This window comes from Tribolium castaneum, chromosome 1 (genome assembly GCF_031307605.1).
Source record: "Tribolium castaneum strain GA2 chromosome 1, icTriCast1.1, whole genome shotgun sequence".
Lineage (NCBI taxonomy): Eukaryota > Metazoa > Arthropoda > Insecta > Coleoptera > Tenebrionidae > Tribolium > Tribolium castaneum.
The window spans coordinates 10,458,023-10,475,653 of record NC_087394.1 but is presented as its reverse complement, the minus strand read 5'-3'; the positions used below and the strand labels follow the sequence as shown (position 1 = coordinate 10,475,653).

The window sequence follows — 17,631 nt, the reverse complement described above, 5'->3', positions numbered from 1 at the left end:
AATGTGGGGTTTTGGGAACTGCTTGTATTTTGATTTTTTTTTGACATTGTACATTGTTTATATTGAGTGTTTTTTTATTTATGGTTCTAAAAAAAAGTGGAAAGCTTTCCAAGTATAGTATAATATCATTAATTCGAAAAGTTGGCTCCACTTCAGTGCAACAATGGAGCCAGCTGCGTTCTAAAACTTTCCTTCTTGGATGTTTTTTCAAAACTCGAACTAGGACGCTTCAAAAGTTGGATATTTTATTAGGTAACATTTATTTCCTCTTCCTAGCTATCGATTGGTTTACAAAGTCTAAGGGAGAAAACAGCATGTTATTTGTCTCCTTATGCACATCATTCGAACCTCGAACGATCCCGATAACCCATTTCTTTAAAAAGATGATAAATGACGATTTTTATCAAAACAAAATGCAACACAATATACACCTTCATTATGTAACTATACATGGTGCTGCATTTTGGATGTCCGAATACGGGATCTTCGAAATTAAGAGGTTTAGAGAAAAACGATTAACACATTCTCGGGTCCGTTTTTTGAGAGAATAATTTTGGTCAAAACCGCATCTCGCTATCGTTTTTTGTTTTCGACTTATAAACAGAAATTGACATTTTAGCGAAATCTAGTTGGCTATGACATTCTCGAAAAGCTTATTTTTTTCTGATTTGATATGTTTATTTGTGTAATACATTAATTTTAAATATTAAAAAAAAACAAAACATTTTGCTTTTAACTATGAAATAATTATGAAACTATGAAAATTGTTTTACTTGTATTTATAATTTATAATATTTATATATATATATATATATATATATATATATATATATATATATATATATTTATAATTTAATGATTTTTTAAATCCTTAATTCCAAAACAGCATAATAAATTTTTATTAATTTAAATTTTTGCAATTAATAAAAATTATTTGTTTTTATATTTAAAATGGCAAGCTTACGTTGTTATTCTATTTTACAATTTTAAACATGAAATGTCGGAAAAAGAAAAAAATAATTGTATGATTGCGTATCAATAAAATTTTATTTTACAAAAAAAATGTCAATCCAAACACCAAATCAAATTTTATCTGCGGTAAAAAAATATACAACATTATCAACGTCACCTACACATTTTTTATGTAATTAAAATCTGCGATCATCGTATATTTGTTCAATTCAAAATAACTTCAACACAGCTTATTTTTATAATTTCACATTTTTTACTTTAATAACCGTTCACAAAATTTCTAGATTATTCACACCTTTTATGTGAAATAATTTTTTCATAGCCAACTACTTTCAAATGTTTTAATATATTTTTATCATAAATATACAGCGTGCTCAAAAACTGGCGCACCAACTCAATGGTGTGTGATAGAGAAGTGGTTACATATAATGGTAAAAATAGTAAAAAAATTCTTTGTATTAAAATTATTGATAAATAACTAATTTTAAGTAATTGATATGTGGCAACGTTGTCTAATAGTCATGATCGCAATAGAATTTGAGCAACAATAAAAATAAATTATATTTGAAACGGTTTCCTAGGAAATAATTCCCAGTGTTGGCACATCTACACATTGTGATTTTTTTGGATAAATTTTAATTTTTTTATATTAAAAAAACTGCTAAAATTTGATAGTAAATTTTAAAATAATTGTTAATCGTTTTGTTACGGAACGATTACCTGGTATGAAAAATAAAAATATAAAAAAATAATAAAAACTAAAGAAATTAACACAATAAGTTTGTAGCTCCAGATTTTTTAAAATATAACTTTAGGAATTTTTTCAACATTTTTCCCGTAATCTGCACTTGCTTCTCAATAACGTACCACTGAGTTGGTGCGCCAGTTTTTGAGCACCCTGTATAAAAACATCAAACTATATTTATATTGTTTTGAGTTCAGAAAAAAAAAGCTTTTCGAAAATGTCATAGCCAACTATAATTCTCATTTAAAAAAATAAAACTTTATGTCATTACAGCTAAGCGAATGAGTAAAAAAAATCGCTGCTAACATTATTAAATTCTCTGTAAAAAAGTGCCTGTATAATGTTTTTGTTTTAAATATGTATCTTTTATAATAAGGAAGATATGATATCTTTACAATAACTTAAAATTTCATCAAACAAACGCATAAGACTATTACTGTAAATTGCATTGAACTAAAACTCTGAAAATTGTCCGGAAAATATGGTACAAAACAATAAGCTTTTTACTAGAATTTGGATTCTTATTTGCCTCAAATTGAGATAAACACAATCAAGTTCTAAATACAGTACCTACAGTACGGTAAAAACAAAAGATACATACTGGCAATATCAAACGCATAAATTGTTAAAGTATAATTTTGGCCAAAGATAATTTTCTGAAAAATTTATTTAAATTGAAATTTCCTCTCAATTTTCTGATTGGTTTAGAAATTTTGCGCTTGCGTAGTAAAAAATATAGCCAACACGCACGCGCAGTAGCACTACATTTCTTCTTTCCGTTTCCTTTCTCACTTCACCGGTGTTTGTGCGTTATTTTGCCGGTCTGTCGCCATTTGCAGTTAGTTTTTGTACTTTTTTGCTAAATAATGTATCAAAACATTGCAAAAGGTGCTTTATTATTGTTTTTTAATTAACTTAACCATCGACAAAAACGCTCAAATAAATAACCAAGTCACCACGTCACAACAATGTGAACCATGCGAAAATCGAAAATAAATGGTTGAAAAACTTTGAAATATTGAACGAAACGAAGCTCATCCACGTTCAAGGTAACAAAATTTAGCTTTGATTTTGTTTTATAATTAATCACAAGTACGTATTTTTGCCCAAATTAACGAGTTGCTTTAAAAATTTGTAATCGGATGCACTTGGTATCTCCTGTACCTATGTATTGTATACGTACAGGTCGTAAAGGGTGCTATATTATGGGGCACATCGCATCGTTGGCTCAAGCGAATTACCAAGCTAAAGCCTGGTTTTAGTGCCCCACATTTTCAACTAAAAAATGATACGTTCTAACCTCACTTTTCTTCCTAGATAAGCCCCCAAAATGTATCTCTACAACCTGACCTTACAAAGGGCCACAGCCATCACCCACGCCATCCATGGCAATTTTTCCGGCACCAAAATGCAAGAAATTGTCATTTCACGTGGCAAAAGCTTGGAAGTGCTACGGCCTGACCCCAACACCGGTAAAGTCCACACGCTTCTAACCGTCGAAATATTCGGAGTCGTCCGCTCGTTGATGTCGTTTCGACTCACCGGAGGCACCAAAGACTTCGTCATCGTGGGCTCCGACTCCGGCAGAATCGTTATTCTTGAGTATATCCCGTCTAAAAACAACTTCGAGAAGGTCCACCAGGAGACGTTCGGCAAATCGGGGGTCAGACGTATTGTTCCAGGCCAGTACCTAGCCACTGACCCTCGAGGACGTGCTGTAATGATAGGCGCCGTCGAGAAACAAAAACTCGCTTACATTTTGAATAGGTACAAATTTTTTATTAAAGTATTTTTGTTCTGTAAAAATTAATGAATGCACAAAAAACGTGCGGTCTTTATTAGTTAGTTTTGCGGAAAACTATTTTAGAAAGTTATAATTACATCTGCATCTGAGTGACATTTTTGGAGTGCGATTTGTGCAAAATTGTAAGTTTCTGTAAAAGAAAAAAAGTTTGTGCTAAGAAAACCCACCAGAAACTCAATTTGCGTTACATTTTACTCCAAAAAATGCAAATACGTTTTTGCAAAATTCTACGACCTGAAATGGGATATACCTACTTAATTAAAAACAAAACGAAATAGATTACCACAATTAAAGAATACATTATCAAGCCCCAGTGAGTTTTGTGTCAAATTCGAAACTTTTGTATAGTTTTACTGTATTAAAGAATGAATTTTGTAAAAACAAATAGAAATTGCTGTTTAAATTTTAAATGTGACAGTGCGGGAAAGCTATTTTTAAAATTTTTGGCAATCAGTTCTGCATTTAGACGGCTCGGATAATCCGTACGATTCTATTAACCGAACTCCCAAATTAAGTAAAATAGTATACATAATCCGAATTACCATTCATTTATTTTGACTTTTAATTATTTTGTCGAAAAAAGTATTTGTTTAAAATACACTATCGGACAAAAGTAAGGCAACATGTTGAAAAATATACAAATATTGGTATTTTAAATTTTAAGAGTTGGTATTTACCTTCAATTTAATTTTATAATAAACGTTTAAAGATATTCTTATTCGTGTTGAACATGGATAGCCAATGGGTAATTATTATGACATGCTACTAGCTTGAAATATAAAAAAGCCCGATATTAATGCGACAAAAGTAAGGCAACATTGTCAGAAAATATTTTCAACTCAAATTTTATTTGATTCAACATTTACATAACACTACCCAACACTAAAGTTTAAATAAATAGAACGAAAAATTCAATAATTTATGACATAGCCGTTATTAAGTATAATTTTTTGGCACCGTCTGGGCATTGAAGAAATTAATTTTTGAATAACATTTTCATCCAGATTTGACCACACTTCTTTGATTTTATCTATCAAAGATTGCTTGTTGGGAAATTTTTGTATCCGGATTCGTCGCTCTACCTCTTCCCATAAGTTCTCAATTGGGTTGAGGTTTGGTGATTGGGCAGGCCATTGCAAAACATGAATATTATTATTTTGGAACCACTCACTGACCAATGCAGAAGTGTGTTTGGGGTCGTTATCTTGCTGAAAGATAAAACGAAGAGGCATTTCCCATTCTGCATACGGCAGCATTACATCTTGGAGTATGTCCTTATGGATGAACCGATCCATATTACCCCCAATAAAGCTCAACGGACCCACACAATTCCACGAAAAACACCCCCACAGAAAAACGCTACCATGACCATGTTTAACAGTGGGTGTAACATACTTGGGGTTGAATCGTGTATTGATTGGCCGTCTCACACGTTTCATTCCATCCGAATTAAATAATTTGTATCGAGTTTCGTCACTAAACAGAACTTTCCTCCAATCTTGCTTTGTCCAATTCAAATGTTCTCTTGCAAATTGAAGTCTGGCGCGTCTATTTCTTTCGGAAATCAAAGGTTTTTTAGCAGGACGTCTACTAAAAAGCTTTGCTGCAACCAGTCTTCTTTGAATTGTTCGTGTACTAACTCCTACTTCCGGTATTTCCGCTATAATTTTAGATGCAGATTTCCATGGATCGTTTTCCGAAATTCTTTTAATGCGTCTGTCCATGTTTATAGTGGTTTTTCGTGGTCGTCCCGATTTTGGATTATTGTTTAAATGTCCTCTTTCGTTGTAGCGAATAATTATTTTAGACACGCTGTATCTAGGCAGTTGAAATCTTCTTGCAATATCCGCTTGTTTTTCATTGTTTAAGAAAGCATCGATCACTCTTTCTTTCAACTCTTTACCAATTGGTGTACCCGTTGGCATGGCTCTTGTTGCGCAAGACGAACTGTTAATATTGGCCTAACAAATTTTTCATTATAACAACATTTTTTGAAAAAAATCTAAATGTTGCCTTACTTTTGTCGTCTTAAAATAATCCTTTTTTACACTACAAGTCAACAAAGCGGTTTTTTTCAACCTTAATAAATAATTACTTGACATTAATGACAGTAGCTTCCTTTGATTCTTTTAACAATATCATAGTTTGCCCGATCATAATTTATTTACATTAGATAGACATTAATTTCTATATTTTTCAAAATGTTGCCTTACTTTTGTCCGATAGTGTATGAATTTTAATTTTGTATTTTCTTATTTTTTATAGATACAGGTTTTGAGTATATTTTTTGCTGTCGGAATAGCTGTTTGCTTGGTTAATTGGTTATTAACCAATGGTTGGAGGTACCTGCAAACCGAACGCGTGTTCGGATTATTGATAATTATAATTTTTTATGAATTCTATAATCCGAACGTGGTCAGTAAACTTTTTCTTCGGATTATCCAAGTATTTACCTTTTAGGTTTTATCCATTTCCGTTAGCTACCCTTTAAATGTTTATTCATATCCTTATCAAACTCCAAAAGACATGTGTATTTGTTTTTAAGTTAGGGGTGATTTACTTTTGAAATTTAAAATCTCAGTAACCTTTTTTCTGAGCTCTATACTGGATAAATTTGAATAAAATACTGTGTTTTCGTTAAGTATCATTTAAATTTTTTATTGTGCAAAATATCATACACGTGATTTCTTTAAAACAAGCTATCTTGAAAATCTCAGAAAATAAACAAAAAATAGAAAACCTTTTAACATTTTAAATTGCATCACCTCCTTTATGATTATTCATTCAACTTACTTTCAAAATGACATAACGTATCTTCAAAAAGATATTTTTATTTAAAGTGATGATATTAATTTATACATTCATAAAGCACCAATGTGTTGGATGATTGAAAATTTAAATACATGTTCTCAAAATCGTTGTAAATAATCGATTAGTTTGGATGGAACAAGAAGGCGTCTAGTAAAAATTGAATCTAAAATAAATAAAAAAAATCTGAATACTTTCAAAACAACAAAATTATGTTAGAAGTGCTGGATCTATTAAAAAAAATAATTTAAATAAATTTAATTTAAAAAATAATAAAAAAATTTAAACACCGCATTTAATCTCAAAATTAGTTGTTAAAAATATTAATCATGTACTTCAAAAAATTACTAGTCAATGTAATTTATAGTTCCAATGACAGATTTCACAACTATTTTACAATTTTTTTAACGTTATTTATAAAAATAATGTGGTGAATTGCGATGGGGGCATTTTTATTGAATTGTAATGATAAGTAGAAAGATTGCGAATGATTCTTTCATGAAAACAGGTAATAGAGTGGACAAGCACAAATGTGCTAAGCAGTTTTATTATAAAAAATTAACAGTTATCAAAAAGGGAATAGCGTTATTGTGAAACTAAATTTGAAGTACGTGATTTTGTCACTGCTTACAAGCAAATTTAAAAGCTGTGGATATCTGCTCGCGAATAGATTTCTTTATAACATTATAATTATTTTATTTGACCGAATTTCGTTCCAAGTTAATTTTTTTACTAAACCCATAAATTAAAAGAAGCAGTGAAGCAAAAATTCTTCTATTTTAGAACGATATTAATTAGATTTATCATCAAAACTTATGCGAATGTTGGCAATATTGGTATCTACATTACATAGACCAAGATTAAGTAGAATAGCAGAACATGAGTTATTATAAAAGTCTTATACAAGAATTCATACGCCATGTACCGCTAATTCAAAATTAGAAATACTGTGATGGATTCGTCAAAAAAACGCTTCACGTGCAACTCATATAAGCACGGAAACATAAACAACATTGGCAAAAAACAAGAAAACAACTAAAAGATTTCACAGAGATTACAGTACTTATCAACTACAGTAGTCATTTGACTATAAAAATTAGCGATTTTAAAATTTTAAAGATGTAGTTTATTTTACAATTGTACACTAAATGATGGTATTCCCATGAAAATAAAAATTGATGTATCTTGGGATTTTCAAATTTATTTTTTTTCATTTTTCGAGAAATTCGGGGTGGCTTGTTTTCCTGTATTATAATCATTTCTAGCTTTTTACTGTGCAATAACTAATTAAATACTGATCATTTATCATTTTAAACAGAGACGTGCAAGCCCGCTTGACGATCTCCTCGCCCCTCGAAGCCCACAAAAGCAACACTCTTGTCTATCACATGGTGGGGGTGGACGTCGGTTATGACAACCCTATGTTCGCTTGCCTCGAAATCGACTACGAAGAAGCAGATTCGGATCCTTCTGGCGAAGCGGCTCAAAAAACTCAACAAACCTTGACCTTCTACGAGCTGGACCTGGGTGTAAATCACGTTGTGCGGAAATACTCGGAACCGTTGGAGGAACACGCGAATTTCTTAGTCACGGTTCCAGGGGGCGACGATGGCCCTTCAGGAGTCCTTATTTGTTCAGAGAATTATTTGACTTATAAGAATTTGGGCGATCAGCACGATATTCGTTGCCCGATTCCCAGAAGGCGGAACGATTTGGATGACCCAGAGAGAGGCATGATTTTTGTCTGTTCTGCCACGCATAAGACGAAGTCGATGTTCTTTTTCCTGGCACAGACGGAGCAAGGGGATATCTTTAAAATCACTCTCGAAACGGATGAAGATATGGTCACGGAAATCAAGTTAAAGTATTTCGATACTGTTCCGGTCGCTTCCGCTATGTGTGTGTTGAAGACGGGGTTCTTGTTTGTAACTTCGGAATTTGGCAACCAGTAAGTTTTTTTCTTTGCTTACTTTTTGGTAAATTATTAGATTAATTTAAATTGTTTCATGAAAATTAAATTTAAGCTTTATATTTTGAGTGAAAGATTTGAATGGCAAAAATTTATTAAAAACTTTTATAACGTGTTTATTAATTTTCTACCAATTTTTAATAACAGTGAACAGGAATTGCTGGTTCCAGGTTTTCTTTTATTGATGACAAATAATAATTGGCAATAATAATTAATAACATGTGTTATTAATTCGCGACAATGTCAGATTTTTTTCGAAATCGGTAAGTGGCTGGCATTTCTTAACTTTCACCAACCGGAGAAACAAAAGACTTTAGAAAAGAACCAGAAAAAGATTATAAGAAAAATCCAAAGAAAAGTACAGAAAGAATGTTAAAAAATAATCTGAAAAAAATTCTTGACAACGTAAAAAAATGGAGTCTATAAAATAATTCTGAAAAACAAAAGGGTAGGATAAAGATAAAAATATCTCTTAAAGCTCACGTTCTAAAATGAAATGTTTAAAATTATTTTAAAAACTGCATAGTTTAATAGATGGATAGATGTTTAAAACAATTTGGCTGTTCATAATAAAACCTTCGTTTACACAATTGATAAACATACAAAAGACGTATTAATTTATTTAAAAACAAGAAACTGTAACAAATTTTATTTATTAGCGTCAATTAGTTCAAAAACGACTGGTAGACTCTCGTATTTTCCGCTGCGCTTATTAAGGGTTTCGATTTTGGGAGAGTTTCACTCATTTACAAAGTCGGGTAAAATTTTAAAACATTATAAAATAGCCTAAGTGACAGAATAAAAAACGCATGGATCTGCTCAGGCATCTATTTAATTGGTTGTCTGTTTTTGTTCCATGCAATATTAACCTCTTCTTGTCGCCTCCGTCGCATTTCTGTGGTGTTATGGAGTGAATCAAGGAGATACATTTTTTTTTTCAGTTTTGTTTTGTCATTAATAATACTAAATAGTAATAAAGAAAATTCGTCGCAAACTAATTTTATTTACAGTAATTCTGTACTATGTCTATTTTTTATTCTTTATTTTTTGAAATCAAATAATTTGTTAAGTTTTTTAATGTCAAAATATTTTCATGGGTGATTTTTTCAGCTACTTGTATCAGATCGCCCATCTTGGTGACGACGACGATGAGTTGGAGTTTAGCTCCGCTATGCCCTTAGAAGAAGGTGACACTTTTTTTTTCGCGCCTCGTTCCCTTCGTAACTTGGTTTTGGTCGACGAAATGGAATCGCTTTCACCGATTCTATCTTGTCGAGTTGCTGATCTGGCAGGTGAAGACACTCCTCAATTGTATATGCTTTGCGGAAGAGGCCCGAGATCCTCATTGCGGGTTCTACGACACGGTCTCGAAGTGTCTGAGATGGCCGTGTCCGAGCTTCCTGGCAATCCCAACGCCGTTTGGACGGTTAAGAGAAGAAGTGACGGTAAGCCTATTTTATTTTATTACTTTAAATGAAATTCATTGTGAATGAATTTCTAATAAAGCCTGGTGGTTGAACGATTTTCAACACCAGTTGCTTTTTATTTCAGATGGCGATTGGTTTGCTTGTCGTTCTGCGGGAGTAAGGTGAGTTGGAAGAAAAGAAAAACGGGGGACAATTAACGAAACAGTGATGATATTTTTTGTCCGTGTTTCAACTGAATCATTGTGATTATAGTTAATAACTGAGTTTTCTTATGACAACTTAGTATTATCTAAGATACTTGGTTTAAATACTATCATTTTGGGTTTATTTGTTACAGATGAATATGATGCTTATATTATTGTGTCTTTCGTTAACGCAACTTTGGTATTGTCAATTGGTGAAACTGTGGAGGAGGTTACAGACAGTGGCTTTTTGGGTACGACACCAACATTGTCCTGTTCAGCTCTTAGTGACGATGCCTTAGTTCAGGTACTTCTCATAATGCCCATTTCTATATATTAATTTGCAATTGATTTTTTATTATTGTATTTTTTTATTTTTAGGTGTATCCAGGCGGTATTCGGCATATTTGTTCCGATAAGCGTGTAAATGAGTGGAAAGCTCCAGGGAAGAAAACAATCGTAAAGTGTGCAATTAATCAACGACAAGTGGTTATTGCACTGTCAGGGGGTGAACTAGCTTACTTCGAAATGGATCCGGTAAATATTTTACTTCAAAAATTATTATCCCAGTTTATTCAAGGCGTTATTGTCTTTAATGCAAGTTTACTCTAACTTTATAAGTGTTATAACGGTAATTTTTCGCTTATTTATTCCGTTTACAATAAATTGCTGCATTTGATACATCGTAAAGTAACAAAAATATCAAATTGCATTCATTTTTCTAAACTATTAAACTATTGAAACATAAGCAAAAATCATTGCAATTACCGAAAACTGTGATCTAATCAAATTGCAATGTTTTTTAGAAAAAAGATGCATTAAAAAGTAAAAAATACTGTTTTTCTTTCAGTGGAGAATATTTTTGCTTACAAGTTAGGATTCTAAAATTTATAAAAGCTTGAGAATTTCGACTGTTTTGAGTGACAATAGCAGGGCGTCATACGCTCTCGGAGAGCTTCAAGAAAATACAGACTTTTAGAACTCTGACTATTAACTAACTCGCTTGAGTCGCTTCCCTCATTTGGCAAATTTCCATTCGCAATTCGGTTCAGTTTTCTGATAAAATCACACAAGCGGACTCACTTCTTGAGATTTTCACAATTTCAGCGATCTTTTAGTAGTAATTCCGTGTTTTACAGACGGGCCAATTACACGAATACAAAGAACGAAAACGTATGAACGCCGACGTCGTTTGCATGGCATTAGCAAACGTGGCGCCCGGCGAACAATTATCCCTCTTCCTTGCCGTGGGATTAGCCGATAGTACAGTACGGATTATCTCGCTAGATCCGAGCGATTGTTTGGCGCCGCGTTCTATCCAAGGATTACCCGTTTGTGCCGAGTCTTTATGTATCGTAGAAATGGGTTGCACAGATCGTGAACCGGATAACGCTGCAGCTGCCAGCACAACAAGCACCTTATATCTGAACATTGGACTTACAAACGGCGCTTTACTTCGCAACGTATTAGATCCAGTTTCTGGAGAATTGTCAGACACAAGAACGAGATATTTGGGTTCGAGACCGGTCAAACTCTTCCGAATACGAATGCAACAATCGGAAGCTGTTCTGGCAATGAGTAGCCGTTCTTGGTTGAGTTATTACTACCAAAGTCGGTTTTATTTGACTCCACTCTCGTATGAAAGTCTGGAATATGCCTCAGGGTTCAGTTCCGAGCAGTGTCCAGAAGGCATTGTTGCGATCTCCACAAATACGTTACGTATTTTGGCGTTGGAAAAACTAGGGGCTGTTTTTAATCAAGTCTCATTTCCGCTTGAATACACCCCGAGGAAGTTTATAATCCATCCTGAAAGCAATAATTTGCTGATCATTGAAACCGAGCACAATGCCTACACCGAAGAAACCAAAAAACAACGAAGATTACAAATGGCCGAAGAAATGAAAGAAGCCGCAGGTGAAGAAGAACAAGAGTTGGCTAAAGAAATGGCCGATGCGTTTTTGAATGAAGACTTGCCCGAAAGTATTTTTTCGGCGCCTAAAGCCGGGCATGGAATGTGGGCTTCGACGCTTAAAATAATGGATCCGGTACAAGGAATCGTGCATAAGTGTATACGATTGGAACAGAACGAGGCAGCAATGTCTAGTGTTTTGGTTAAATTCCAAAATCAGCCACAACAAACTCTGTTCTTGATTGTTGGCATTTCTAAAGATTTTCAACTAAATCCAAGGCATTGTAACACTGGGTTTTTGGATACTTATAAAATGGATCCAATGGGTCGGGAGTTGGAATTTGTTCATAGAACTCCTGTTGATGAAGTTCCAATGGCCCTTTGTGCTTATAATGGACTGCTACTTGCAGGAGTTGGCAGGATGTTGAGGCTTTACGATATGGGGAAGAAGAAACTCTTAAGGAAATGTGAAAACAAGGTTAGTATTATCATTTGTTTAATCATTATTGATATAATTCAGATGTTTAGACTAAGGCAATGGCATTGCTTCTTTCCTGATGTACACTGAAATATTTTTTTGCTGAAATTAAAAATTAATAAAGTATATTTTTTTAAGTATTAACTTTATAACGATAATATATTGTGGGGAGGGACATAATTTCAAGATTAAAAAAGAACTATTTCATACTAATCTGCTTCAAAATTATTTTAACAAACCTCTTTTTTTAATTGTGAAACAACTTCCGTATCATTTCGATTTTTTATCTTAGTAAATATTATTGTGTATCTTCAGTATTATTTGATTTAAAGAAACTTGATTCATAACTTGCCTTTAGACATTAATAAATGATGAAAAATTTTTTTTCTGAAATGGTGTTGAAATCCTGCAGTTCTGATTCTTTCTTAAACCAGCAATGTTTCCTTACTTATGCGTGTAGGTGCTAATATTAATATTAGGATATTCGTTTCAGCACATACCAAACGCTATTGTGAATATTCAAGCCATGGGCAAACGAATTTTCGTTTCGGACGTTCAAGAGTCTGTTTTCATGGTTCGGTACAAGAGAGCTGAAAATCAGTTGATTATATTTGCCGATGACACGCACCCTCGTTGGGTTACTTGCAACTGTGTGCTTGATTATGATACAGTGGCTGTTGCCGACAAGTTTGGTAATATTGCAATTTTACGTTTGCCACCAAATGTAAGTGATGATGTTGAAGAGGATCCTACTGGACATAAATCGTTATGGGATAGAGGTTTGTCTATTTTCAGTCTGTTTCTTTTTATGGACATTACGTCAAATTATTTTCATTTCGATTGAAAATGGTTTTATCGCAAATGTCCAAGATTAAAGTGCTTGCTCATAGTACCAGAAAAATTCATTTTGTAAGTTTTTTTGGGTCTCCCACGCAAGCTACACTTACTCTTTATTGTTAAGATTATGTAATTGAATTATGATAAATTCTAGGACTGCTAAATGGGGCGTCACAAAAAGCTGATACTATTGCAACATTCCACGTTGGTGAGACTGTCACGTGGTTGCAAAAAGCCACACTGATTCCTGGAGGTTGGGAATCTTTGATTTACACAACACTCTCAGGCAGTGTTGGTGTTCTTGTGCCGTTTACGTCACGAGAAGATCACGATTTTTTCCAACATTTGGAAATGCACATGAGGAGTGAAAACTCACCATTGTGTGGAAGAGATCACCTTTCATTTAGAAGTTATTATTTTCCTGTGAAGGTAATATTGAAACATTTTTTCTTAAATTTATTTATTATGGAATATGATGATTTAGAAGCATGCTAGACTTATGATTCAATTTGATTAAACTTAACACTTACTGATCATTTTTGTTTAATTGATTAATAAGTTTGTGGTGAATACGATGATAACTTTTTCTTTTTAACAGAATGTCATAGATGGAGATTTATGTGAACAGTACAACTCGCTGGAACCTGTCAAACAAAAAAGCATAGCGTCGGATTTGGACCGTACTCCAGCGGAAGTTTCGAAAAAATTAGAAGATATAAGGACCAGATATGCTTTCTAAGTTATTTTTTACTGAATTGTATTTTTGCTTCAAAGAATTAATAAATGTCGTTCTGCGTGAACATTGTTGTTTTTGTTTTCGCCTAAAAACCTCGGGTAAAAAAACACAATTGTAAAAAACAAAGGTATATTAAACAAGTTTAATACAAAGGAAAATCTTCTATTGAATAGTCCATTCCTCCCATGTGAATTTTCTTTTGAATGGGCCGTTTATTTTTTATTTCAGTCAACAAGGCTGCAACCTGTCGTAAATCATCAAAAGAACCGAGTTCCTCTTTTATTTGATTTTTCAGTGATGAAAGAACTTCACTGATTTTATTATCTCTACTTAATAAAAACTTCTGGTAATTAGCATCCAACAAAATGCAACTCCACTCAATTAGTTTTGCTTCCGTTTCTATAACGTTACGAGACGGCAAACAGTGTCCATCTTCAGACAACAAAAAATGAATATATTGCAGCAATACTAACACTTCATCAAGTGACAAAATTGAGCGAAGATGCGACAAAAGCAAAGTTTCATTAAATGATTTGGTTAAAATAACATCAAGTAGCTCAGTTCTTTCAACCGGTTGCAAACTGGAAGGAAAATTACTGGCACCACTTTGTGTTTTAGTCTTAAACAACTTGGATTCTAAATTAATTAGAAATTTTAAAACCTTAACTAAACAACTCTCCGGTATGTCGGGGAAATAATTTACCATTTGCGTAAGCGCGTCCAGATTTTTTTCGTCCAAAACTTCCGCCAAAAGTGTTTCAAAAATAAAATTATCTGATAAACCTTGACGTACAAAATCGTCAACTTTTGGCTTGATTTTTTCCGGCACTTTTGTTACATCAGAATCAGCTTCTTTACCCCAACTAACAAACTGTACTTTATGGACAATGGAAATATCAGGATCTGGTTCAGTTTGTACAACTTTGTGACTACCAACAAGTGCTGCCAATTGTTCCATATCTAAATGGAATGGCAACACTGCAAGATTCTGACCCACTGGGAAAAATAAATTGCCATCAATGCAACACAGTTTTGCCCCATTTGTAAATAATTTGAAGGACTGTCTTGTTTGAACCACTTTAAACTGGACGTTGTAGATAACTAGCAAAGCTCCTTCTTCGTTAGAATTACAACCATATAATGCAATGTAGTTGGGGTCCAGGGAAACCAAGGAGACGTATTCTTTACACGATATCGATTCAATAACTGTGAATAATTCGCCAATGTCTGCGGATTCAGGGTCTGTTTCTTTTAATTCGACTGAATAAACCCTCCCGTCACTCCCTAGAAAAGTTTAAAGTTAAAAAAAAACATGATATCAAGAGAAAGTATACTACACTCGACTACGTCTCGTGCGTTCTTTCTCGTGACTATCAACTATTATAAAAAATATATATCAAGAGTACTGTGAAAATGCAGAGCTGTCTTGATATACAATCGAACAAAGTGAAAATGCGCCGATCCGGAAGTAGGCCTGGTCGTAAATTCACAGATTGCAAACTAGACGTAGTTTCAAAATAAATTATGATTTACACATAATAGTTTGACAAATCTAATGCAAACTGATTAAAATCTAATTTGATGTCAAACCTAAAAAAAAACGTTTGAGTTGTTACTACGTAAATAACAAGTAGCTGTGAATAATTATATTTAAAAAAATTCAAAAAATAAATGACTTAAAAAGCATTTAAATTAAATTATTATTTTACATAAAATCAAGTTTGAAATAAAGAAAGCCTATTTGGTATAAAAATTATGTTACTTAATTTAATTTTGGAAAGCAGTTTACAAAAAATATTACAATAATAATAATTTGATTTTTGTCAATTTCATCTTATTGATGTATAATTTGCTTAACACATAATTTTGTTAAATTGTTTACTGTTAAAAAAACTAAACATTTTAATCTAACTTAAAAGTATTAAATCATCAAAAAAAATGTAACAACTGCAGTTTTCGAAATAATTTTGCGGTTTTGTTTTCTAGTTAAATTAAATAAATAATTTTGGTGCCTTTTTAATGACAATTACAAAACTAATAGAAAACTTAGGGCCGGCTTATAGAACTTGTTATTTGCAACTAAATTTTAATTCGCAATTAACTTGACATTTGTCAATGCAAATAAACAAAAATTATTTTAACTCGGAATCAAATCTTAATTACGCTTTCTGCTTAAACTACTCGCCGTAAACGCACACGTGGAATTAAATCTTGCAATAAACAATGGTTTAAGTCATTTGTTATTTTACATAAAATCAAATTTCAAATAGAGAAAGCCTAGTTCGTACAAAAATCAGATTAATTAATTTTATTTTGAAAAAAAAAGTTAAAAAAATACTGTTAAGTTAATAATGATTTGTTTTAATGCATAATTTTCTTTAAGAAATGCTTTGTTAAATTTTTCGTTCAAAAACTCAACATTTCCATTTAATTAACTTGACGTTTGTCAATGCAAAATAAGTGGCAACCTAATTCGAATTAGTGTAATTAATTAGTGAATTAAATTTTTACAGCAGACGTCTACAGTAGGAGGTGGTTAATTAAGGCGTTATTTTCACATTGTTAGACTGTTCATTCCCTTATAAAATCATGTTTAAATTCAACTTACACAAAGAGAGAAAATTTACGGAGAATTTATCAACGTGTAACACATAACCAGTCAAATCAGCGTTCCCCCTTTTGAAAGAAATTTTATAGAAATTGTCTTGAATGTCCTCCACAAACTTTGTCCAATACAAACAAAAATTATGATTAGTTTTAACAACTAAACCAACATACACCGAATTGTTAAAACTGGCATTTAACACCTCATAAATAGATTCAGAATCTGAATCGATCACACTCTCAAGTGTCAGCTCTTTGCGCCTCTCTATCGCATCACTTAGCAATAAAACAGCCCCATTTTTAAACACAATAAAGCTTCTCTCATTACACGTGAATATGGTCTGGATTTGTTGATTAAACTGCAACAAGTGAAATATAAAACGCGCCAAAAAATACACACAATTACAATTATTACCTTAAACTTTTTTAACTTATCAATAAACTCCTCATTTTCGCTCCAAACCCGCAGAAAATTTTCATTGAATACGGCCACATATTTTGACTGCTCCTTATCGTAGATGATAGGAGAGCTGAACTTTTCTTTGGTCCGCCAACTGTGTAGCTGTTTTTGGTCTGAAAGCTACAAATAGTGTTAAAAAATTTGATTAAAAAAGGTTTACATAACCTCACTTTATATTTCACAGCGATATTTTTGCCCAAAGTGACTATAACAACACCGTTTTCTTCGTCTTTGGTGATTCCTAGTAAACTTCTGTGGTCAATTAAGGGACATAGGCCGTAATAAGCGCCCAATTTTGCCATAATTGTTAATTTAATAATTTAAACAACGCACATGTGCTTGAGTATGGATGACAGCTGGTGCCGACTGTCCATGAAATCATTTCACTGTGCATTTTTGAATTGTTTAAAAATTTGTAATAACTTTTTGAAGCTTGTTGAAGGGTGCAAGTGGTAACATTCAGGCAATGTTACTACTCATTTTGGTTTAAAACTTTAAATGAAGCACAAAGGGCACAGCATAATGCAACAACGCTTTTACCAAAAGTCCATTAAATCATTTCACTGAGCATTGATGAAAAGTTGGTTGCAAACAATCAGGCGTTTAGAGAACATATTTTTTTTACAATCGTGAAAGCACCGAAGTTATCATTAATGTATCCTATATTATTACAAAAAAATATTGTAGAAATGCGGATTTA

General features: G+C 32.7%; 2 protein-coding genes across 4 annotated transcripts; one reads left to right on the top strand and one right to left on the bottom strand.

Moving 5' to 3' along the window:
• The first annotated feature begins 2,477 nt into the window (after window positions 1–2,477).
• Sf3b3 (Splicing factor 3b subunit 3) lies at window positions 2,478–13,931 on the top strand. Of its 3 annotated transcripts, XM_967556.4 has the most exons (10): window positions 2,483–2,766; window positions 3,035–3,484; window positions 7,648–8,277; window positions 9,409–9,743; window positions 10,063–10,214; window positions 10,289–10,444; window positions 11,047–12,294; window positions 12,788–13,073; window positions 13,286–13,560; window positions 13,730–13,931. In XM_967556.4, the coding sequence occupies exons 2-10, from the start codon at window positions 3,048–3,050 to the stop codon at window positions 13,868–13,870; spliced, it is 3,660 nt and encodes a 1,219-aa protein (XP_972649.1). In that variant the 5' UTR covers window positions 2,483–2,766; window positions 3,035–3,047; the 3' UTR covers window positions 13,871–13,931. The 3 variants fall into 3 exon arrangements, with proteins under 3 accessions (XP_015834003.1, XP_008198998.1, XP_972649.1); XM_015978517.2 differs by lacking the exons at window positions 10,289–10,444; window positions 11,047–12,294; window positions 12,788–13,073; window positions 13,286–13,560; window positions 13,730–13,931 and adding an exon at window positions 9,805–9,886 and having other exon boundaries at window positions 2,478–2,766; window positions 10,063–10,202; XM_008200776.3 differs by lacking the exons at window positions 10,289–10,444; window positions 11,047–12,294; window positions 12,788–13,073; window positions 13,286–13,560; window positions 13,730–13,931 and adding an exon at window positions 9,850–9,886 and having other exon boundaries at window positions 2,479–2,766; window positions 10,063–10,202.
• Window positions 13,932–13,979: 48 nt separating this feature from the next.
• On the bottom strand, window positions 13,980–17,411 carry LOC100141656 (uncharacterized protein). Its single transcript, XM_008200774.3, has 4 exons — window positions 17,102–17,411; window positions 16,887–17,051; window positions 16,476–16,830; window positions 13,980–15,151 (listed from the first exon to the last, which is right to left on the bottom strand). The coding sequence occupies exons 1-4, from the start codon at window positions 17,231–17,233 to the stop codon at window positions 14,010–14,012; spliced, it is 1,794 nt and encodes a 597-aa protein (XP_008198996.1). The 5' UTR covers window positions 17,234–17,411; the 3' UTR covers window positions 13,980–14,009.
• Window positions 17,412–17,631: the final 220 nt, after the last annotated feature.

Bases quoted from the DNA above. Each gene is read 5' to 3' on its own strand.
- Sf3b3 (XM_967556.4), top strand. From the start codon at position 3,048: ATGTATCTCTACAACCTGACCTTACAAAGGGCCACAGCCATCACCCAC. The intron at 13,074-13,285 runs GTTTGTCTATTT...GATAAATTCTAG, and splicing joins TAAATCGTTATGGGATAGAG to GACTGCTAAATGGGGCGTCA. The intron at 13,561-13,729 runs GTAATATTGAAA...TCTTTTTAACAG, and splicing joins GTTATTATTTTCCTGTGAAG to AATGTCATAGATGGAGATTT.
- LOC100141656 (XM_008200774.3), bottom strand. From the start codon at position 17,233: ATGGCAAAATTGGGCGCTTATTACGGCCTATGTCCCTTAATTGACCAC. The intron at 17,052-17,101 runs GTGAGGTTATGT...CACTATTTGTAG, and splicing joins ATATCGCTGTGAAATATAAA to CTTTCAGACCAAAAACAGCT. The intron at 16,831-16,886 runs GTAATAATTGTA...CACTTGTTGCAG, and splicing joins ATAAGTTAAAAAAGTTTAAG to TTTAATCAACAAATCCAGAC.